The sequence below is a fragment of the Aethalodelphis obliquidens genome, unplaced genomic scaffold (assembly GCF_003676395.1).
Source record: "Aethalodelphis obliquidens isolate GAN/ISIS:26980383/991018 unplaced genomic scaffold, ASM367639v1 scaffold23, whole genome shotgun sequence".
Lineage (NCBI taxonomy): Eukaryota > Metazoa > Chordata > Mammalia > Artiodactyla > Delphinidae > Aethalodelphis > Aethalodelphis obliquidens.
Genome location: NW_020837967.1, coordinates 19,954,169 through 19,979,476, shown reverse-complemented (window position 1 = coordinate 19,979,476; position 25,308 = coordinate 19,954,169). Strand labels below are relative to the sequence as shown.

Genomic DNA, 25,308 nt, shown 5'->3' with positions numbered 1-25,308 from the left:
TTCACACAAACAAAAGCTGAAGGAGTTCACCACTACTAGATTGGCCTTACAAAAGATGTCAAATGGAGTTGTTCGAGTTTAAACAAAATGCTAATTAATAAACATGAAAACATATAAAAGTATAAAACTCACTGGTAAAGATAAATATAGTTAGATTCAGAATACTCCAATATTGTAATGGTAGTGGGTAAATCACTTATAACCTTAGTACAAAGGTTAAAAGACAAAGGTATTAAAAATAACTGTAATTACAATAAGGTGTTAATGGATACACAAAAGATGTAAACTGTGACATCAAAAACATAAAATGTGGGGAGAAGGAGTGTAAAAATGTAGAGCTTTTGTATGCGTTTGAAGTTAAGTTGTTGTCAGCTTAAAATAGGCTATTTTAACTGTATAAGATGTTTTATATAAGCTTCATGGTAACCACAAAAGAAAAATCTGTAGTAGACACACAAAAGGTAAAGAGAAAAGAATTAAAGCAAACCACTACAGAAAGTCATCAAATCATGAAAGAAGAGGACAGGAAAGAAAGAAATGAACTACAAAACAGACAGAAAATGATTAACAAAATGGCAATAGTAAGGTCATACCTATCAAAAATTACTTTAAATTACTTTCTACACACTACAAATTACTAGATGAAGAAATTAAGAAGACAATCTCATTTACAGGACTATCAAAAAGAAAAAATACTTAAATAAATTTAACTAAGAAGGTGAAATATCTGTACCCTGAAAACTGCAAGACTTTGATGAAAGAAACTGAAGACACAAATACATGGAAAGATATTCCGGGTTTATGGATTGGAAGAATTAATATTGTCAAAATGTCCTTACTACCCCAAATATTCAATGTAATCCCTATCAAAATTCCAATGGCATTTTTCATAGAAATAGAAAAAACAATCCTGAAATTTGTGTGGAACCACAAGAGACCCCAAATAGCCAAAACAATCTTGAGAAAGAAGAGCAAAGCTGGAGGCATCACACTTCCTGATTTCAAACTATATTACAAGCTGTAGTAATCAAAACAGTAAGGTATTTGCATAAAACAAGTCAAATAGATCAATGGAACAGAACAGAGAGCCCAGAAGTAAACCCACATATATAGGGTCAATTAATTTTCAACAAAGGAGCCAAGAATATACAACAAAGAAAGAAGAGTCTCCTTAATAAATGGGGTGGGGAAACAAAAGAATGAAACTGGACCACTATCTTACACCACACATAAAAATCAACTCAAAATGGATTAAAGACTTGGAGTAAAACCTAAAACGATAAAACTCCTAGAAGAAAACATAAGGGGTAAGCTCCTTGACAATGGTCTTGGCAATGCTTTTTGGATTTGACACCCAAAGCAAAGGAAAGCAAAAACAAACAAGTGGGACTTATCAAACTAAAAAGCATGCACAGCAAAGGAAACCATCAACAAAATGAAATGGCAGGGCTTCCCTGGTGGCTCAGTGGTTGAGAGTCTGCCTGCCGATGCAGGCGACGCGGGTTCGTGCTCCGGTCCGGGAAGATCCCACATGCCACGGAGCGGCTGGGCCCGTGAGCCATGGCCACTGAGCCTGCGCGTCTGGAGCCTGTGCTCCGCAACGGGAGAGGCCACAACAGTGAGAGGCCCGCGTACCGCAAAAAAAAAAAAAAAAAAAAAAAAAAAAAAAAAAAAAAAAAAAATGAAATGACAACCTATTGAATGAGAGAAAATATTTGTAAATCATATATCTAAAAAGGGGTGAATATCCAAAATACACAAGAATCTCATTAACTCAATAGCAAAAAACCAAATAGCACAATTTAAAAACGAGCAAGGGACCTGAATAGACATTTTTCCAAAGAAGACTTACAAGTAGCCGAAGGTACCTGAAAGGGTGCTCAACATCACTAATCATTAGGGAAATGGAAATAAAGATCACAATGAGACATCACTTCATACCTGTTAGGATGTCTATTACTAAAAAGACAAGAGATAACAAATATTGGTGAAGATGGAGAGAAAGGAGAACACTTATACACTGTTGGGAATGTAAACTGGTATAGCCACTATGGAAAACAGTATGGAAACTCTTCATGAAATTAAAAGTAGAATTACCTTATGATCCAGCAATCCCACTTCTGAGTATATACACAAAGGAAACAATCACTATCTCATAGAGATATCTGTACTCTCATGTTCACTGCAGCGTTATTCACAATAGCCAAGGTATTTGGAAACATACTATGGAAAGATCATAAGTGTGTGTCAGTGGATGAATGGATAAAGAAGATGTGGTACAGATATACAATGCAATATTATTCAGTTTAAAGAAGGAAGTCCTGCCATTTGTAACAACCTGAAAGAAACTGGAGGGCATTACACTAAGTGAAATGAGCCAGACAGAGAGACAAAAACTGCACGGTATCACTTATACGTGGAGTCTAAATTAAAACAAAACAAACAAAACAACTCATAGAAACATAAAGCAGAAAAATGGTTGGGGTTGAGGGGGTAGGGAAAATAGGGAGGGAATGGTAAAAGGGTACATACAAACTTTTAGTTATAAGATGAATAAGGTCTGAGGATCTAATGTATAACATGGTGATTACAGTTGATAATATTGTGTAGTATTTTGAGATTTGCTAAGAGAGTAAAACTTAAGTGTTTTCACCTCCTGCAGAAAAGGTTAATATATAAGGTGATAGATGTGTTAATTAACTCGATGGTAATAATAATCCCTGCACAATACATATACTAAATCTCATGTTGTATACTTTAAATACCTTACCATTTTATTTGTTAATTATACCTCAATAAAGCTGAATAAAATAAAATTGCTCCTTTATAAATATTTTAATTTCCTCCTTAATTAATACGTTTAACACTTGTAAGTCCATGGGTATGCAGAATATTGAATATGTTCTCGCAAGGAGGGAAATCATCAATAATCACTACAAATTTCAGTCTATATACGGATGTTCTCAAAGCTCCATGTGGTGGAGAAGATGAGCAACTGATGAAAATGAGGCCCCGCTCACATCAGCCGTGAAACGAGGAGGGAGACCACGTTCCTCCGCAGGTAAGGGTGTGAGGAACATCAACTCAGGGTTACAAAGAAAAAAGAAAAGCAGGTTTGCCTTGGCAGAGTTCTCCCAAAAGTCTGCTTTGGAGGTAAGTTAAAAGGAAAGTCTTCTCTAAAATGTCTGATACCAGGTAAATACCATGAGAATAAAAATGGAGGTTATGCCTTTTCATGAACTTCTTATAGTCAACATAGAAATGCTTTATAAATAAGCAATAAGTGGTGCTGTGTTAAAACAAAAAATAAATAACCCCTGGAAAATCTTGTTTTTTGGTATTCTCATTTAAAGGGTAAAAAGTACTAATAGTGTGTCATTATTAATGCTGGCAGTAACCGGAAAATTTTAATTTAAATAAATTCTTTAAACATTTACTCTGTAGTCTGAGATTTCTTTTGCGAACTTAGAGGAAAATTGAAAATATTATAGATTATTCTGAAAATAAAGAAAATAGTAAAATCTATCAGAGCCTGTGGAATAAAACCAAGCTGCTAATGAGTAAAATGTTAGTTAATTTTTTTTTTTTTGGCGGTATGCGGGCCCCTCACTGTTGTGTCCTCTCCTGTTGCAGAGCACAGGCTCCGGACGTGCAGGCTCAGCGGTCATGGCTCACGGGCCCAGCCGCTCCGCGGCATGTGCGATCTTCCCGGACCAGGGCACGAACCCGTGTCCCCTGCATCGGCAGGCGGACTCTCAACCACTGTGCCACCAGGAAAACCCGGTAGTTAATTTTTTAGTTAGGGAAAAAATGAAATAAATTAATTAATGTTCAAAATAAACATTTATAAAAATAATAAAAGTATCCTGGAAAGACTGGAAGAAATAAAGTGCAAACCAGAAATAAAACAATTAGAAAAGAGAAATATATCACCTGGAAAAAAAAATCTAAGAAAGTTTTTTTTGGGTTGTAGTGCCAGGAGTTGGGAGCAAAAAAAAGAATAAAACAAATATCTACAAAGCCTAGGGAAGGAAAAAAAACAGATAAACTCAAAAAGAAAAAGATAAATAAATAAAAAGAGAGAAAAATCCGCCAGTTTTAATTTAAATAACTTCCTTATACTTTAAAAATTTAATATCAAAAGCTACGTAAAATTAAAAATTACAAGAACATTATGCAAAGTTGTATGTTAAAAGTTTAAATCACTATGAAATAGGTCTATAAAATACTTTAATTCAAAATTGAAGCAGGGGCTTCCCTGGTGGCGCAGTGGTTGAGAGTCTGCCTGCCGATGCAGGGGACATGGGTTCGTGCCCCGGTCTGGGAAGATCCCACGTGCCGCGGAGCGGCTGGGCCTGTGAGCCATGGCTGCTGGGCCTGCACGTTCGGAGCCCGTGCTCCGCAATGGGAGAGGCCGAAACAGTGAGAGGCCCACGTACCACAAAAAAAACCAGAACAAAAAACAAAAAAACAAAATTGAAGCAATAGAAAGAAATTATGAAAGTTATAAATATACTTCAAAAATTAGTTTCAGGGCTTCCCTGGTGGCGCAGTGGTTGAGAATCTGCCTGCCAATGCAGGGGACATGGGTTCGAGCCCTGGTCTGGGAAGATCCCACATGCCGCGGAGCGACTGGGCCCGTGAGCCACAACTACTGAGCCTGCGCGTCTGGAGCCTGTGCTCCGCAACAAGAGAGGCCGCGACAGTGAGAGGCCCGCGCACCGCGATGAAGAGTGGCCCCCGCTCACCGCAACTAGAGAAAGCCCTCGCACAGAAACGAAGACCCAACACAGCCAAAAATAAATAAATAAATAAATAACTTATTTAAAAAAAAAAAAAAAAAAAAAAAAATTAGTTTCAGACAAAATGTGTTTACAGGCAAATTCTTTAGAATTCTTGCGGAACAGAGAATTTATGTATTATGCACTAACCTGGAATACTTAAAAAGATGAAAACGTATTAAATTCCATTTTATAAGCACCTGATAGCCTAGAAACAAAACAGTAAAAACAAACAGCAATAAAACAACACGTTCTGGAGTAGAGGTTGCCAAGTAGCAACTTGCAAATTCTATCAGGCAAGCTATATTTTCTCTCTTCACATAGTGTTTTCAAAGGTTCTGCATTAGCTACTAACATTGAAACATTAAAAAGTCTGATGGTAAGCCCTAGTTTTGAGAGTCTGTTAAAACGCCCCAGGTTCCAACAGCACTGGCCTGCATCGCTGGATGGCAGTGACTGGTGGGGAGCAGCAGCTGCCCCTTCTGGGCTAGAACAGCTCCTGGTGTGTGTGGCCAGCCCACCACTACCACCCGTGGCCCTCCCACCAGCTACTGGTCCTTGCCAATTACAATCCTATTTGTGCTCTTACTTTTCTTACAGCAAAGAGATCAACGTGAAACTCTTTACTCTCTAAACCCCAGTTCTCAAACTAGTAGGAGAATGAAAGGAAGATCGCCAGGACTGTGTGTCTCAGGAACAATGGCTGGGGGACATACTTCTCTTTGGGAGAATGGTATGGTACAGTGAGTCTACTGTACTACATGGCATCTGGGCAGCTTAACTGTGGTGTAGGGCCTAAGATACACATACTGTTATTTTTATGTGCGGAAAGAAACTGACCTTCTTTCATATCATCTTTGGGAAAAATCCCAGCATCAGTGAGTTGGATAAGATTGGGGCCAACAATGTGCTTATGACTGACACTGAATTCCATATAAACACTACCGATACTTTGGTCCCCGTAAAGGATTTGATTTGCTTATTCCTAGAGAAATGAGTATTTTGGAAAACTCACAAGGCAAGGGATTTGGCACACTTTCTTATGTTGAACTTAATTTACAGCTATGAAAGTGATAACTTAAAATCATATTCCCACAATGTGGAACTTAAGGCTGACTTGAGAATTGTACATCTATCTTTGGAGTAGTCATGCGAACCTATTTTGTGAGTTGATATTTTTCATGACAAAATGAAATGAGCTTGGACCCTCTCTCACACTCTGCCTTGGGTTACGAAGAAAAGGAAGGTACTATCAGCCTACTTCCTGAAGAACATCGTGCATGATTATGTTACCTTGGAATAAAGGGCAATTAAAGCACCGGATGTCTTGGTTTAGAAGGTACTGTTCTGAGTAAACGAATTAGATATATTGTGATATTTTGTCATTCTAGGTAAGTTCAAGCACTTTAAAATCCCCTATTTCTTGAGTATGTCTCAGGAGCTTTTAAAAGAGAAAAGCAGCCTTTGCTTACAAAGTTATACAACTTAAAGAGCAGGTCATGCTGTGTGGACAGAAAAAAAAAGGGAGGTGGGGAGAGGAAGGGTTAGCAAAGGTCTGAGCATTGGCTCCAGCTTCTCACTCGCTCATTGCTTGAGACTCAACCATGTGCCTCTGGCTCTCCCTAAACGGAAGCCTTGGGGACATACCGATAAGCCATGGTCCATCTCATCATCCAGGAAGAAGAGAACGAGCTGGAGGCAAGAAGCTAAGGCACTTCTTTAGACCAATGCAACCCAAAGCACAGGACCATTCCCCTTTTCAGTGTCTGATGTTATTCAGACAATATGCATAAGGCAGGAAAGTTCGAAATAGCCCATCTCATTTCTGCTAACTTAGCATGAACAGCATGAAAATGATACATGAATTATCACAGAAAATTAAGTAATATATCAAAAGAATATTCCTCATAACCAAATAAGATCTATCCCAGGAATACAATGATAGTTCCATATTAGGAAATTATCAATAATTCATCAAATAGTTTGAAGACAAATATAAAGAAAACCATAAGGCTGTCTTGCAGGTGTCCGAAAGCAATTGTAATGACTCAACACCTATTTCATATTAAAACACCTTTAAAAAGAAAAAAAGAGAAATGCTCAATATGATAAAGAGAATCTATTTCAAACCAGTTACCAGTAATTAAATCTGTTGGTAAACAACTAACACTATTCCCCTTATAAAGAGAACAAAAGAAAGAGGTCCAGTGTCAACTAAAATATTCAAGGCCTGACCAAGGCAATCAAATATAAACAAGAAGCGAGAACAGGGAACTCTACTCAATACTCTGTAATGGCCTGTGTGGGAAAAGAATCTAAAGAAGAGTGGATATATGTATATGTATAGCTGAGTCACTTTGCTGTATACCGGAAACTAACACAACACTGTAAGTCAACTAAACCCCAATAAAAATTTAAAAAAGGGCTTCCCTGGTGGCGCAGTGGTTGAGAGTCCGCCTGCCGATGCAGGGGACACGGGTTCGTGCCCCGGTCCGGGAAGATCCCACATGCCGCAGAGCGGCTGGGCCTGTGAGCCATGGCCACTGAGCCTGCGCGTCCGCAATGGGAGAGGCCACAACAGTGAGAGGCTCGCGTACCGCAAGCAAAAAAAAAAAAAAAAAAAAAAAAGCAGCAGCAGCGAGGGGTACAGAGATGCAAGATAAAAGTATCACCAAACACGGATAAAACCCTCTCCCAATGCCCACAGCCCACTCCAGCTACCACCCCATTTCCCTTCTGCCCTTTTAGCAGAACTTCTCAAGAGTTATTTATATTTATCGTGTCCATGGACTCACCTTCTTTCCTATTTAAACTCACTCCAGTAAGGTGTCTCCCTCCGTAACTCCACTGCAACTGCTTTTCCCAGTGATCTGGTCCCTTGCTCCCTCCTCCCACCCCCTCTGGCTCACTCAGTCCCATCCCCACTGCTGCCCCTTAAACATACCAAGCTTGCTCCCCTCTGGCTGTTCCCTCTGCCTGGAAAAGCGGCAGAAATTCACCCAGTCTGTTCCTTCATTTCAGTCCCTGCAGGGCTCTGATCAAAAGCCATCTCCTTAGATGGGATTCTTATCTGCAAAATCACCCTCTGTCACTAGCTATGCCCTTATCCTGCTTTATTTTTCTTCATAACAGTTATCACAACTGGGCATTATTTTAACTGTTTCTTGACGGCAAAGACTTTATGTTTACTGCTGTGTCCCAAGTGCCTAGAACCCGCTTGGAACGGAGCAGGTGTGCTCAATAATTAGTTGTGTGTTAACTAGTAAATGGATTTGAATGCATGCCTAGGAAATTCAGAAGACTCCTTGAAAAATTATTAATACCAAGAATTCATGAAGTGGCAGAGTATCAGATAAAGAGGCAAAACCAGTAAGTATTCTATCAGCAAAACCAAATTAGTATTGATAAATAAAAGCATAAAAATATCTCATTCACAACAGCCAGAGATCCCACAATTAAGAAAACACATAACTCAATAAAGTATTAAAGAAGATTTGAACACAGAGAGATACCAACTTTGTGGTTAGGAAAACTAAATACTGTAAAGATAATATATCACTCCCCAAAATTTTATTGGCTTAATACAACTGCAACAAAATCACAATGGGATTTTTATCTAAGAAGTTGAAAAAATAATTCTAAAGCGCCCTGAAAAAAACCAATATGAATAAAAAGAATTTTAAAAAATTGCAACATTAATAATGAGTGTTTACACCTACTCAGAAAGTAAATTGCTTTTGGTGAGCAATCTGATAAATACTAAAAGCCTTAAAATTGGGGATTCTACTCACAAATCTTATTCCAAGGAAATTAAGGATGTTAACAAAGCCACAAAGACTGCTATTTATAAAACCAAAATAACGTACACACTCAACACAAATAATTGGCTGTGTAAATTATGATACATCAATGCAACAAAATACTATGCAGGTATTAAAATTGCAGCTGAAGAGTCTGGATGCTTGGTAAAAAAGGCGAGAATTAACTGCATCGGTATATCTACGTACCCTTCTACAAGTCCACTTGTAGACAATAAGGGAATTTAAGAAGATATAAATGGCAGAATAAATGCAGGAGAGAACTTGAGCTTGAGATTTCAGCAAATTTTGGAAGCTGAAAGGGAAAGAAGTAACTGTCTTAAAGCTGACGTGGCCTAGAGATAAACAAAGGGGAAGCAAGATGGTTTGCGTCACAGAACCCAGAGCGGCTTGGGACTGCGAAGCACCAAAGGCCACAGGAAGCGAGGGCCAAGCCGAGGGGTGAAAGCGGGACACCGGGTGGACACCAGCCCCGCCAGCACGCGCACGGGGCCAGCAGACCCCCAGACCTTGGCCCTGACCCATCAGCGCCTCCTGCCCCCTCAGACACGGGGCTTCGGCCCAGCTTGGGGGCAGCAGGGGAGAGAGGGGAGCACGGTGCTGAACACACGGAGATAAAGGAAGTCTACCGTAAAGAAGAGTAGGAACCCTGACGCTCCCTGTCCTCAGAGATCAGCCGTGTCCTTCTCAAGCACTCAATGAGAGTATTCCTTCGGGAAAAACCAAATACTCCTAAGACTAGACTGCCCGATACTAGAGTGGGAAAGGCGATGGGCGTGCGGGGGCCGACTGTGAGCTCCAATCCCAGCGCCTGCACGTGCGTGCCAGCGTTACTTTAAGCAAAGCACTTAACCTCTTTGGAACCTTTTTAGTTTCCTCCTCTGGCAATGGAGATAGCGGTGCCTATCTCCTGATGCCTTTGTGAGGATTAAATGTGTGAATGACTGTAAAGCCCTCCCTCCATCCCCATAAGAGGATTATACTTACCCGCCCATTGCCACTGCCCGGAATTTGCAACCCCTCCGTGCAGGTGGAGATTTCCCTGCCCACACTCAGGCCTGGCCATGTCTAGCTTTGGCCAAATGAATGTGACTACACTGAAGTACAACGTATCTAAGCAGCAGCTTTAAAAGCCCTGCACGTTCCGCCAGCTCTCTTCCTCTTTCCCCTCCACAGTGAGAACCGCACGTCCCAGAGAGCTGCTCCTTTAGCCTGGATCGTAGAAGGAGAAGCACGGAAAAGAGCCATCGCAGTAGACCTACGGCCACCTTCACCTTCAGCTGCCCACATGAAACACTAGCAAGAAAAAATTGTCTACAGTAGAAAACCAGTGAGACTTGGGGGTTGTTTGTTACTGCTGCAAGGTCAACAAACTACAGAGACAACTCCGTATTTTTAAGTTCTCAAAAGCTTGTATTTTAGAAGTATCTGGAGAGTGAATCTTTAACAATATTCTTAATCCTAAGAACGAACTTGACCTCCAGTCAAGCCATTGAGGATCGTACCATTTGTGGTATCTAATGTGAGGGCTGATTGACCAGTTAATGAAGGAAGAGAACTCACATTAACTGATCATCTACAACACAGCACACCCTGTGCCATACATGATATTTCATTTAATCCTCATAACAACCTTATAGAGAAAGTTATACTTATAAGTTAAGTAGTATCACCCTCCTTAATAAGAAGAGACAAGTAAGGCTCATGAAATTAAGTGATTTGTCTGTTCTGGAACAATCAGCAGTGTGAGCCTTCCAGTTCAGGTGGGTCTGTCTCCAAGCTCATTCCCTTCCACCCCTGCCTTGTACCACTCTTCCATGTGCCTTAATCTTTGTAAGCCACCTTCACCCCCCCACACACACACCCCCAATCACCTAGCACAACGCATGGCATGTTATAAGTGTTCAAAAAAAATACTTACTGAACTAGACTGAAGGGAAAACCTCCACCAAAAGACAAAAAAATGCCATTTCCATCTTACAGCATACAGCAAAATAGTGAAAATATAAAAACTTTCAAACTATAGCAAAAAGAAAATAGTATTAAATACACCTGAACAAAGATGGAATTTATAAACTTAGAAGCAGCTGAAGAAATCAGAGTAACAGACCAACAGATTTAAATAGATAAATAAATGAAACCTCAGTGTATCAAATACCCTCCTCCATAACAGGACCAAAGTTAAACAGTAAACTGCATGCCTCAAAAGAAGACTATAGTAAACAGCAGTTAATTTTCTGATTATATAAAGCATTTACACAAATACATTTTAAAAAATACTAAGATTTAATTGATCAAACAGGCAAAGAATATGAAATATTTACACATAAGGAAACACAAGATTAAACATTATTTAATAATATTAATAATAAATATTTTTAAAGAATCCTATAGTACCCAATAAAATATAAAGTAAAAAATATCTTTTTTTCAACTACCTAATGGAAAATTTATCTTTAAATGATAAAACTCAGTGTCAGCAAGGTTACAGTAAAATGTCTGTTCTCATATATTGCTGATGAAAGTATAAGTTAATTCAACTCTCTTGGAAGGTAACTGAAGGTAAAAATAGGTTTAAGCTATTTATACTCTTTGACCCAATGATTTTACTATGGGAATCTATCCCAAGGAGTAACCTTAAATATGGGAAAAGATGGGTATCACTGTTCTGGGGAGGGGAAGATCCGACCTAGGAGTCCAAACAGAACAATGAAATAATCTACGGTGCTCTTCCTTTTCTAGGATATTGAGCCTATTTAAAATTGTGTTGATGAAGACTACACAGTAATATGGGCAAAGAAATTGATTATATTATTATTTAAGGAACATAGAATTCAAAATTGTGCATACAAATTAGACTAGTTTATTATAAAATAAAACACTACCTATTTTCTGAGTTTTCTTATATGAAAATTCCTTTATTAACAAAAATGAAAAAATGTATATGTATTTTAAATTAGTAGAAATAATCTTGGGAGAAAAGAGAACAGTGAACAGTTGGAATATTTTTGAAAGTCTCAAAATCTTTTCTTATGCAAGCAAATACGCAATATTTCTCAGCAAGCAGAGAGAAGCAGTTTGGTGTTCTGGTTAAGAGCAGACTTGGGAACCACACTGAGTTAAATCCTAGCTCTACCACTAAACACACAATTACCATGAAGTTACTTATACCTTTGAACCTCTGTGCCTCCAATTCTAAAATGGGGATAAATAATAACACCTACTTCATGGAGCTGTTGGTGAGCAATCAGCAAGTTAATACATGTAAAACGCTTAGAAACAGTGCTTGACACATGGCAAATGTTCTAATATCTGTCAGTTTTTGCTTACATATAAAAAAATATACTGAAAAGGAATTAGTCTTTTTTGCTAAGAAAATGAACATACAGAACTATGAGTTCATCAGAGCCATTAATCAAAATTTAATCAATGTCCTTCCTAATATAAGCTAAGAAAATATTTAAATGTATAAAAATATTCTTTCTGTACCAAGGGGCTGCTTCCTAAATTCCAAATTGAAAATTACTCCCAACATAAATAAGAAAATACAAAAGTATTACCTTGTTGATATCATCTGCTGTAAATCCACTTTGTTCTAAGAGTTCTCTGATTGCTTCTATACATTTATTAAAAAGTGGAGAACAGAGAAGTTCAAATCTTGCTCTGTACACACACACATACACAAATACACATACACACAGAGAAGACAGAAAAAAGTCAAACAAGACATCTTTTTCTTGTGAAGGTTAATGACAAAACCTACTGTGATGAATCTCTTTAGAATAGGTTTATGATCAGAACAGGATGTTAAACACCCAGCAGTGCAATATCATGGGGTGAAAAGGTCTAGGTTATCCATCTACAAATGTATGAAGATGTTTAGTATTAAATTCAGATGGAAGATTATCTTACCCATAGCCTGCTTGTAAGCTTTCAAAACACCTAAAAATAAATACTCAGTGTATGGCATTTCTGACAATAAATCTATTGATCCAAATCAAACCGCCATTTGGAAATTTTTGCTATTTTTATGTGTTAAAATTTTTAAAATTGTTTCTCACTACTTTTCTTTATAGTCTGAGCCCATGCTGCACATAGGTTTAGTTCTTTTGCACCGAGAAGCTTAAATGCTAGCAAATAAAATTACGAATTCTATTTCCTTCTTAATAAATCCTATTTCCTTCTATTTCCTTATTAATAAGCAAACATATACTGAGTACTTGGACAAACTTAGCACTAAGTTAATAGAAAGACTCTGTTGCCACAAAAGAGATTTAAATTCAATTTAACAACTTTCTTTTAGATTGTAGCTTGAAATCTCTCTTAAAAGATCTAGAGAACTTTCTGGAGCCACTGGCTACATGAGACTACTGAGCACTTGAACTGTGGCTAATGCTACTGAGGAACCAAATTTTTAATGTTATTTACCTGTAATTAATTAAAAAGTTTAAACAGCCACAGGTGGCAGTGCTGACCTGGAGTCTTCGAGAAAGCCCAGAGAGATGAGGAAGCTAAACTACAAGGGCCAGATGAAGAGAGAATTTAACCACACAGACTCAGTAAAAGCCTAAAAATAATATAATACTGTAATTCTGGACAACTTCACTATGCTTCCAAGTCATCCATTATCTTGTTGGGAGGTTTAAATTGTGCTAACGGTAGCTATTATTATTCTGAGTAATATGCAATGCAAAATGATAGGATGATAGGACAACGGCCTCCCTTGGACTTCCTGGGTGAAGGTGCAATCATTTGTAAGCAATGTTTTGGATTAAGTAAAAGATATGAGCATTAAAAACAATTTTATGCACATTAAACCTGTGTTTACTAAATGTCATAAAAGCTATTAAAATTTACAATGCTGCCAATGGATGACAGATCAAATAAAACCAAGAAAGGGATCAATCCTCAAAGTACTGTGATAGGTAACAGAACTCTGGAGTCAAAACTAGCTGGGTTTGAGTCCAAGGTCTGTCACTTACTAGCTGGATAACCTCGGACAAGAAATGAAACCTGTGTTTCAGCTTCCTCCTGTGTAAAGTAAGGAAAATAACAGTACTTACCTCATCAGGTTGTTAGGAGAATTTGAGAGTTAATACACAGAAAGTACTTAGAATACAGCCTGCCACACAGGGATAACGATCAAGTTATAGTAACAACCACTGATACATGTGCAAGCCCCAGAGAGAACTAGGGACTATACAGGTGGGACTGCTATTCAGTAAGAGAAACTCGCAAATCTCAAACTTCAAGTCTTCTCTCATCTTTCTTTCAAAGATCTAGGAATTGTAAAACAATTATACCCCAATAAAGATGTTAAAAAAAAAAAAAATCTAGGAAGCCCTTTTCACACACTGCTCTTTGTAGCTGTAAAATAACAGGGCAATCACAGCTGACATGATTACTTTGAGAACAGTTACTTAGTCTGACAAGAGTTGGACCCCAGAAGTAAAGACAGGAAAACTCCCCTTTTATAGAGGGCTAATAAACCTCAAATGAGCAAACGAAAAACCCAAAGTGAGAAAATTACACCTAAATGTGAATACACTTGAAAGTTTTTTGTTTAAGTTTTTTGAACTGCAGTTTTACCTGGACACATTGCAGTCAAAATCTTGACCTTTATACAATGAGTCAAGGAAACAATTGGCACTTCCCAAGGTTGACAAAGAATGTTTTGCAGTGTCAGCACTGTTCATCAGTTTCACCATGGCACGGGCATTTCCTCTCACGTCATGTTTGAAGGATCTAAATTAAAAATACAATCTTTGAAGTTTAAAAATTACTAGGTCATTTAGAATTTATTGTAACTAAAATCTGGATAATCCTTATTAGGATAACTATAAGCTCATGAATCAATATTAATACCAGATTTTAGTATCTCCAAAATATCCGAAGAAAATTCTCTGCATTTAAAGAAGTGTCTCAAGAAAAATGAATAATCAATATACTTAACACTTTGAATTGCTGGATTCTGTAATCACAATAATGGACTGTGCTTTGAAGAAGTACAGGAACCATCATCTTTTTGCAGATGAGACAAAAGGAGGTTAAAGGAGATTCATGCAACTGGGTCAAGTCTCACACCTCACCCCTTACAACCACAGCATGATTATTGTTTGAAGGCACAAAATTATCTGTCCAGCAAAAAAAAAAAAAAAGAACTAAAAGTGCTTCTTCAGAGAAATTTGAAACATAACGAAATACGTAAAATTTTAGTTCCGCTACCTCCAAGGGGAGTTAATTGTTAAAACTGCTTGCTAAGTGGTGATGTTGATGGCCCTGTTTTTAAACATGTTGAAAAACTGAAATCCGTAGTAAAATTAACACAGCCCTTCCTTGAGTTGGAACTCCTTTACAACAAAAAGCAGTATAGGTCTTTATTAAAGAAATGAGAAATTATCACTTTTTCAAGACTTTTTTTTACCCAGTTTAGTCAAACTGATGAAAATGCTATTTCAGCTTCTTTTTACAGCAGGAATGTCCCAAATATAACCTTTATATATTTGACTCATGATGTGCCAAACAGGATTAGAATTTTGAATGGAATAATTATATCCAGCAACAAAACTAAAATATTCCTTGTGGTAGTAGATTAGTAATAAAATAAACACTCTGCAAGACATTCACTTACTGGAATGTAACTATAACGTAATCTTCTACACCTGTAAAAACTGTTCAGAAGGTAGTGAGGCCTCAGTGCTTTTACCCTCCTTCATCCAGACATAAAAGCAACCACTGAAGAACTGAGGGAAAAATCCAAGTACACTGCACTGGGCAGCTTGGCCTCTGCTTCCCCCTGTTTACCAGAACAGACCTTAGAACTTTAGACACAAAAATATCCAGCGCACTGGAAAAAACATGTCCTCCTTTGAAGGGCAATTTCAAATAAATTAGGAAAAAATTAAACCTGAAGTGAAACTTCAATCGAAATATATCATCAAGTCCCTTTATACTCACCTCTGAAACTCAGAAGCTAGGTACTGTGCTAAGGTTTCTGTGAAATGTGTACCTCCAATGTTATTATCAGTGTTTGTTGAAAGAACACGATATATTCCACTGTTAACTTCCATGACACTGATAGATAAGGATGTTCCTCCAAGTTTGAATACCAAAATGTTGCTTAAAAAAAAAGATAACATGAGTAAGTTATGAGAGAATCACAGCATTGTAAAGCCAGGTTCGACTTCTTAAACTAACAAGTCACTATAAATCACATATGAGGAAACTGAAAATCTCACATGAGTAACTAAGTTGTCCATGGTCATCACTCAGTGATGACTTAAGCCTAGAAACCAGATCTTCTGATTTTAAGTCAAAGCTCTTTTTCATGTAGTTGTACTGGTAAAACTGTATTCTTCTGACTAACTGGAGTTCAAAACACTAACTGTTCAAAGTAAATAAAGAAGAGATTTGTAATTAAAGTGAATTTTAAGAGAATTAAACATAGAAATTTTATGTTAATATTGTCCTTGTTACTACTGCAGTAACATGTTCTACAAAAGTAAAACATAGGCAAAACTAGGAGCTAATTTCCTATGTATCAAAATCCAAAATTTCTGATATTGTAATTTATATTCTATATTTTAGTTTACCTAAAAAAAAAAATCTGCTAGTAATTTATACATATTAGGTTAATTGTGAGATACGAATGAAATGACACAATTAGGGGAAATTAACACATCTGAATTGATTTCCCTAAAATTACACGATGTGTCAGATCTATTAAGACAAGTTTTATAATTAAATTAGGAGTATGTCTTACTATTTCATTATCAAATGAAGTCTTAAATCCCCGTACTGGCTTTTCCCCCATCTCCTGCCAAGACAAATGTACATAAAAGACCTCACTGTTTCTAAGCATGTTTAATAATTAGAATTGGTAGTAAAATTAACGGTGCCCTAGAGCTTCAGCTGGAACTTGGCTGGGCTTATAAATTTCAAATCTTCCTCCACTAAGGGGACAAAGTGTAGGTGATAAGAGAAGGGCGGAAAAGCTCAACCTTCCCTCCTGCCTGTTATACTCTTTCTCTGCTTTCCTAGGACATCTTTCTCACCTATTTGAAAAACTCCAGGTGAGAGTTTCGATGTCTTTCCATCCATAAAGGCTTGGAACCACTGTGCTATGTAACAATCTCTACTGAAATCATTGCTATAATCTAAAATGTTTTCTGCAGTGAAAAACGTAAAGCTGCAAATATGGTTTTTACCTTTTTCCAGTGGGGGAGTCTTGTCCAATTCCATAAGCCAAAAGAGCTGCAGAAGGTTCGTGGATTAACCGCAAAACATTGAACCCAGCAGCTCTGGCTGCTTCCCTGTGGACAAGTTACTTTTAATACATTTAATATCACAACATGTTGAAGTCTACATTTTTAGAAATGCTCTGCTGAAGATTTTATGCAATAGCATATAAGACTTTGTAAGTAGAACATGAAGGGTAATGATCTTTAGAAGATAACAGAACATAAGAAACAGACCTAAGTCTTTAAGCGTAGATCACTTCCTGTTTAAAATAATAATGTTCAGAGTCTATTTCCCTGACAAAGAAAATAACGTGCTTATACTGAGTAAGGAAGAGAAACTCTCCAAGTGCTCAAGCTTACAAACTTTAGAAAGAGATTAGGACATATTTATAATACATTTTAGCATTTTCCAACTTCTTTAATTTAGGGTCACAGTTTTAACACCCCACAAGTGCAAGTAAATAAAGCAATTCTCTGCCCCAGAAGCAACTCAGGTGTTCAGCAAAGCCCCATAGGGAACTCTATCCACAGAGCAAAAGACTGGGTGCTTGCCAATTACATTTGCATAACAACCTATAAAAACTAAATATAACTTTTTGTTTAGATGTTAACCTAAGGTGAAAAAATAATCGCAAATATTTTCTAAAATTGCTTATTTTTATATAATTCCCACGTAAGCCTTAATTACATGACACTAAGGCAAAGTGATTCATAAACATCAACTTAACCTGGTAATCAAAAACATTTCCAATCAAAATAGCTAAGAAAGTACATTTAATTTTATGTTCTTTTGACATTTCATAAAATAAAGGAACTATTAATGATCACTACCATAACTTTTGACCACATGATTTACATAGGTAAATATACATGTATTTACAAATACAACTTTATTGTGTAAGTTATTTTCGAATGCAATTTTACCTTTCACTATATAGTGATACTGTGAAATCTGTTATTTCCTTTAACTAAGCAAGTAAAAGAAACCCCATATTATACTTACCCAAGAGCATTTTTTTGTTTTTCTCCAAAATCAAATGGAACAGTAATAACTACATCATTTGCATCTGAGCCCAAGACAGAATGTGCTGTTTCTGTACGTGAAAAAAATATTTTAAAAGTTCACGAAACGTACTGTGGTAATCATGTCATGATATACATAAGTCAAATCATTACGCTGTACACCTTATACAGTGCTGTATGTCAATGATATCTCAATAAAATGGGAAGAAAAAATTATATAAAAATAAATTCTGATGATACACAAAAATGTCAAGCGATACTCTGAGGTTTGTTAACTTGAGCCAAAGACATTCTCACTATAAGGATTTGCCAGTTCACTTGACTGCTCCACCCCAATGATCTTCTCTTGCTCTCTTAAGTTGTGCACTACTTTTTTGTGGTTTTGGTATAGTTTGTGGACATGGAACTAAGTACTTTCCAAAGTGCCTTGCTCTTAGGCTTCCAAGTTTCAACCATCTCCCAAATTAGACGGGTTCTTAGACAATGAGCTTCCAATGCACTAATGTGCAGACCAACGACCATGGTGAAAGGCTGCCTTCCATCCCACAAATCCATTACACATTCCAGAGCTGAAGTAAGCCTTGTCAGTAATCTACTCCAGAACCCCTCAAGTTGCTCCACAGATGGCTGCTCAGCTAGCTCCAAGCCTTCACCTGAAGTGGAGATAAAACCAGACCTACTTAATCTGCCTAAATTACCGTGGAGAGTGCACTGTCAATCTTGAAAGAGATACGACATTCACTATTCGCCAAGCTTATTGGCCACTTCATCTTTTTTAAAAAAATATTTATTTATTTGGCTGCACTGGGTCTTAGTTGCCGCATGTGGGATCTTTAGTTGCGGCATGCAAACTCTTAGTTGCAGCATGCGTGTGGGATCTAGTTCCCTGAGCAGGGATTGTACTCGGTCCCCTGCGTTGGGAGCGCAGAGTCTTAGCCACTGGACCACCTGGTCACTTCATCTTAAGAAGTTTTGAAAATGCTAATTTGGCCCCATCCATTTACTTTACTTCTAGGGAAACCAAGGTCAGGGAAAATAAGTCATTTAACCACGGTCACATAGCCAGTTAGTGGCCCGGGCAGGTCTAGCATAATTTAGGTCTCCTCACTGCTCATTCGCTCAATCACCCTGCTTATTAGCCCCAGATCAAAAACCATCTCTAGATTTTTTTAAAGGTCAGTTTTTAAAAAGATCTTTTCTTTTGCTCAATACCTTTCATTTTACTAAATATCAGTCTGGCAACATCTTCTGGGCTGACAAATTTCTTTTCTTCTCCAGTATCTATTTCATAGCGTAATTTCCCATTTTTTTCAATGACCTATGAAGGAAATTATGAGTGTGTTAAATAAGGAATGATTTTAATAAAAATACAGTTTCAAATCAATATAATTGGCAATTACTTTGTGTAACAGGGAAATAATAATAGAAGCATACTCACTAAACACTTACTATCCCTGATGTATTTCTGAGCCTGTGGATCATCAGAGCTGTCCATAGAGATAAACATAGTTAAATATTTATATCACTATTGTTGACATATAAGTTTTAAAGAAGACTATATTCTTCAATACCACTTGACAAATATAAAAATATAAACAAAATTAAGTTGCTTAATATTAAAAGAAATCTTGCAATATTAGGGTAGGTTTAGACGGTAGGAATGAATGGCTGCAGAATTTACAAGGTTGAGTAATTCTATTAAAGTGCTAACTTCACATTTGAAAGTGAATAGCTCTTCCTTGTTCGGATCTTACTATCAACAGGTGTTAAACATTTGGGGATGACTTTCATAATATCAATGATTTTATGTCATATATACTTGTATCTTTGATCCTGAAGACCCAACCACTGAGATAAAAAGGACAAAAGGACCACAAACTAATGGCAAACCAGAATACCTAACACCATCTTTGCTGCTTGGTTTCTGAATATGAATCAATGCCTGAAACCTGAAAGGACTAAGCAAAAGTATGAATATTATATATGTAAAAGTGCAGACTACTGCAGGTAGATAGATATATAACATCCTATACAAAGTAGGCACTAAACAATTGTATGGCAATGGAAAAATTAAAACAATGGGTGTTATGTTGCTCAGAATAGTAATACGAATTAATGCAGACTGCAAAATGTTTTCACATGTATTACCTTACCTGATGTTCCCAACACTATAAGGGGCAGAGTCAGTACTTGATCCCAGGCCTTCTCTACCAGGCTAGGGTTTAGACTGCCTCGCGGTGAGACGCTAAATGACTAAGGTACTTTTGCCGTGAGCAGGGACAGGAGTCTGATCTTTGGCTTAATTTCAACTAGAAACGAAGATGAGGTAGACCCTTTCACTAAATCCTTCTTGCAAGAGGCAGTGGCTATTCTGTCCAGAGACCAGTCTTAACTGTTTAGTAAGAGCAGGTGAAATTTAACACTGGCTAATTGCTGAAGGGTAACTGAACATCTGAGGACCCTAATCTTGTAAAGGGGAAAATGCCCAAAGTCACATGACTAATTAATAGAACTGGCTGGAATCCAGATCTTTAACGCAATGTTTAATATTCTTTCCACTAGCCTTCCCCCCACCCCTGCCCCTTTTCTAAACCCAATATTTATACTAGCTCCTGGACAAATATTTTAAAGGTAAGAAAAAAAAGATTAAGTGTGCCCACAGTAATTTTTTTTTCCTACCAATACTGTAATTTTGGCATGACACTTAGTGGTTCTGTTTCCTTTAGGACAGAATTTAAGTCAACCAGGATAATTTCACCAAATAGCTATCTATCACTCAGACAAGATAACTTGCCAGAAAAGGATATTTTAATTGAATTTATAGAACTCTGAGAAACGGAAAATTCTTTCTCAATTGCCATGCAGAGAGGGCCTCGCTCAGGTGAGGCCAGAAGCACACGTAGCTCTGAGGGCCACAGAGAGGCCAGACCTTGGAGGTTAGCCAGCGGAGGAGCAGAAAGCAGAGAATGGAGGTGACGACAAACGATCACGGTAGCGCCAGAAAGTAGTGGACTGACCACAGCCAGGTACAGATGACAACTTTATTTGTCCACACCAGGATTGAGTTACTGAACAGAGACAGAGGGTGGTGGCAGGCTGGCATACACAGCGCCATTTACGTGGAGGGCTTCAGGAGGCAGACAGAGCATCACTCCTAGCAGGGTACCAGGGCCTTCATCCTGCCCCTCCCCCTCCCTCCTGAAGGGCCCTGCCCCGCACTCACCAGCACTCACCAGCGCTCACGTACTGCCGGGCTTCTTCCCCCCCACTCTCCCAGTACAGAGCCCACCCGGTCTGGAAACGTCTGTCTTTACATTCATCTGCCCACTGGGCCCTCACACAGCTCCTGCGAGGTAGCAGGGATAGCCTCCCACTGGATAGCGGAGGGGCCTGAGGTACAGAATGGTAAAGTGGCCTGCCTGCAGACTGACAGGGAGTCACGGCTGGGCCTACAGCTCAGACAGGATTTCTGGGCCTGTTTCTCTACAGCCTCCCCTTATTACAACTTCTCTCCTCTTCACAAGATTTGGCCTGTTTTTAAAGATTTTTCCCTTGTTTTATTCCTAAACTTACTCTGCCCATTAGACCTGCACACTACTACCTCCCAAGTTCACCTTGACTTCTGCTCTTCAGCACTTCTCTTATCTCAAATAAATCCCTGCCTATGTACTTTGCTACCATTAATAGATTAATATAGTACAGGCCTAACTCTTTCAAGTACTTCCCTGTTTTTCCAGAAAGTCTACCTATCTACAGTAGTGTTATCCAGTTGTAACTGACATGGACCCCTCCACATAAGGGCCTAAAACTGAGAAAAAAAATTATATATCTCCATTTCCGTGCCTTAAACATACGCTCTTTTAAAGCACGGAATCTGTGTCTGGGTGTGGTGCTTACAGAAGTTCACAAGTACATTCATAAATATTAATGCCATAGAATGCTTCCTTACAACACAATTGTTACCAGGATTTCACATACGTTAATACACTGCTGTGTCTGAAAATATCGCAATCAGAATTTCACTTTGCCTTTTGTTATGCTATTCATCTAATTTTTTAGAACTGGAAGGTACAAGAAATGTCACCTAGTACAAACCTCTCATTTTAGAGACAAACCGAGGCACAAAAAGGGCAAGTGATCTGCTCAGTGTAACGAAGTGTGGCAGCATTAGAATTTGGGGGTTCTGTCTAGATTCCAGTGTGTTCTACCTCACGCTGCTTCCTACAGAATGGCCCATTCCCCAGAGGAACCTGCCATCTATTCCTGCTCCCCATATGTTCCCGCTGTGGTCTGGACCATTTCTCCACCTATTGCTATTTCCAGCATTTAGGTAAGCAACCAATCTGGCAAAATAGAAAATAAAACCTCTCCCTACATGCCTGCACTTTTTTTCCAGCCTCTTGATTACAGGAAAGCTCTTTACATTCTAAGTCTCCTTTTTGTACTTTCTGAAAGTACTAAATAACCGCTAAGAGCTTTAAGTTAGGTTAACGATGGTCAGTAATGGCTTCCTTTCTAGAGTAAATTGGAAGCATGGCTCAACACCATCATATCTCCTCTAGGATGTGTATGTGTTTTGGAGGGAAAAGGGGATGGATTTGTGGAGGGTTGGTGCTTAAAGAGAGCTAGCTATTGCAGGCCGTCCTTATCCACACCACCCAACTGTTCCCAAAGCTGTTCTATTCCATCATATGCCATTAATGAGGTGAAATTTTGTCTATAACGTGTGAGAAAAAGTGACTTTGGAAAGTTCCCTAAAAGAAAAGTTTTCTAGGGCTTGCCTTCTGTAACATACTAGACAGAAAAAAGGCTAACAGAGAAGAACAAAATTAGCTAAAAGCATTTGGGAAACTGATATCATCTGAATTGTTTCCACGAGGTCCAAATGGCAAACCAATGCTCAAGATATATAATTATGCATAATCATGGAACCTAAAAAATATGGAATGCAAAGAATTTACTTACATGTAATATTTTATAAGACAGCCAACTTCTCATTATATCAAAGATTATCAACATGAACCAAAAAGCACGATTGTGGCTCCCTGTCAGTTGTGAATTATATCCATAGTGTTAAGAGACTGAGGACTAGTAAAATGGAGGGAAAGATGGTTTGACTATTGAGTGTGTGCTAGTCGGTATGTCACAGACACAGCAGTGAAAATATGAGATAAAGGTACCAATACGTGTTGTGTCTATATTAGCCTCACGAGCTATAGAGAGATTTAAAGAAGTGAAGCTTGTAAACTCCAGGAAGCAGTCAAGTTAAACTAGTAGATTCAGGCAATGAGGTCTTGGTATACAGCCCTAATTCTACATCTTGTCAGCTACTGTGCTTCATCCTAGCCTGACCTCAGCCAAGGTCATATGCTTTAATAACTTACATGTGTATAGTGCTTTTAAACTTTTAAACCCTTTCACATCTATTTAAGCCATCTGATCCTCACAACAACCCTGTGAGGTAGGCAGGCTGCCCCCTTTTAACAGCTGAGGAAACTGGTGTTGAGAGGTAAACTAAGTTGTCCCGCATCAGTGGTGAAGCCAGGGCTAACTAGTTCTCTGGACTTGCCTGCTTCCGTTGTCTACTAGGCCACCTCTCACGTTTCTGAAACGTCTTTCAACTAGTGGAGACGCTTGGGAGATGCAAGTATTCTACCCTTGAATATTCTAGTATTACTACCCTTCTGCACGTTAATGGTCCATCCACTCTTTTTTTTTCCTGAGGACACGGAAAAGGAGGCAGGCTACCAGAAGGCAGCCGTTGGACCCGGGCCTCTGCCAGAGTAGGAAATACACCCTTGTGTGATCAGCTCCTAACTTTTGGTGTTTGAAATTAACCTCTGAAGCAACTTTTCAAGCCCTAGCTGGAAAGCACCGGTTGCCTCTTCCACCGCTGTGGCCAAGCGTCTGACGGCGACCACCGCATCCCTGCGCAGCTCGTTGGCTGTGTCCTGCTGAGCACTGGCCTCCTCGCCAATGGCAATCAGCCGGTCCAATTTTTCCTCCTCCCGCTTTGAAAGTTCTCGTGCCAATCTCCTGTTTTCTGCCAACTCGGCTGCGATAGTCCTGGCCACAGACCGCCTTCTTCGCCTTGCCCACCTGGGAGGGGGCTCACTGGTCAAAGGCCCATCCCCACCAGAAACAAAAGGAACTCTGGAGCAGGAGCCCGGAGGCCGCTGTGCCGAGGCCACCCCGGGAGTGTTTCGGCTGGAGCTGGTGCAGGGGCTGGGCTCACCGGACACCCCCAGTCTGGTCACGGGGCTGCTCTGACAGGGAGCAGCTGCACCTCTGAAAAGGTGGTGGGAGCTGCTGTAGCTGGGGGTCCCTTGAGAGCACCCTGAAAAACAAAGCAACAATGTTGCAGAGATTACATTCCTGCTACGGGAATGCTTGGAGCCAGCAGCAGAGCTGAGGGACAGTGACAAAGCTATGGTATTCCCAGCAAGGCCTCTTTCCACAAGGGATGGGGAAGAATTCACTTCCTTATCTGGACATTTTGTTCTGTTGCAATCACACATCCAAAACCTCTCCCCTCGCCTTCCTGAGCCCCCTGCCACATAGCTATCCAACCTACTCTACAGCCACAAATTCCTAAGTCTCCATTATTAACAATGCCCAAACTAGTCTGGTTCTAAGGAGTGCTTCCAGGTTTAAAGGAGCTCTAATATCTTACATACCTAGGGTCACGCCTCTTAAAAACCTGAAGCCCTTTATCTTACCATTAGATTTAAAAAAGAGGGCAGGGGGCAGAAATAGGGACTATGCTGACAAGGTCACCATCCAAACATGTAACGATTAGAAACAAGTGACTCTGGGACCTTGATCCTTCACACGCTGGGGAGTTACCTGCACCCGAAGATTCATCCCAGGAGTCCTCAAGGTCACTGGTTTCTCGCATCTGGTCACTGATCCTCAGGTGACAATCCTCATCTGATTCCTTAACTGTTTTCAAGACAGGCTGATGATCTGCTGCCTGAGTCCTCTTTGCTCCCAGAATGCTGGCTCCTTCTTCTCCTGGGGCGTCAGGGGCCGCTAAGTTCCGATCACAGCGCTTGGCCCAAGCAGCATCCTCCATTACGTTGTCTGCGTCAGTCACTATCTGATTTCGGAGAAGCTGATCCAACGTATCATAAAAGGGACAGTGTGGTGGATCACCCATACTTGTGGCGTGGGCCACATAGGCCTTTAAATATAATGCCTTCAGGACTTTGAACTTGGAGCGGCACTGACGCTCGGTGCGGCGGAAGCCTTCCTGCTGCATCCGCTTAGACACAGCCTGGTAGACGTCTGCATTGTGATGCACGGTCTGGAGGCGCTGAATATACTCTGCCTCACCTAGTATGGAGAGAAGCGTGCGTGTCTCCTGTCTGGACCACCGGATGCCTGCGCTGCTATTGGAAGTGGCCATAGCGGACTGGGAAGGAAGGCTAGCTGGAGGAGGCTCCT

At 39.3% G+C, this 25,308-nt stretch overlaps 1 protein-coding gene across 13 annotated transcripts in view; it reads right to left on the bottom strand.

Annotated features, from left to right (window-relative positions):
- Positions 1-25,308, bottom strand: part of LOC113628367 (heat shock 70 kDa protein 14) — a 35,076-nt gene that overhangs the window by 5,900 nt on the left and 3,868 nt on the right. The window contains exons 2-12 of one of the 13 annotated variants that reach the window (XM_027121925.1): positions 24,709-25,197; positions 23,701-24,199; positions 19,301-19,349; positions 19,075-19,180; positions 17,843-17,933; positions 16,807-16,911; positions 15,557-15,718; positions 14,189-14,344; positions 12,160-12,262; positions 10,521-10,619; positions 2,178-2,223 (exon numbers count right to left, since the gene is read on the bottom strand). In XM_027121925.1, the coding sequence (XP_026977726.1) occupies positions 2,191-2,223; positions 10,521-10,619; positions 12,160-12,262; positions 14,189-14,344; positions 15,557-15,718; positions 16,807-16,911; positions 17,843-17,933; positions 19,075-19,180; positions 19,301-19,349; positions 23,701-24,199; positions 24,709-25,123 (1,818 nt within the window). In that variant the 5' untranslated portion in view covers positions 25,124-25,197 and the 3' untranslated portion in view covers positions 2,178-2,190. The other 12 variants (XM_027121926.1, XM_027121921.1, XM_027121927.1 and 9 more) reach the window with 12 other exon arrangements.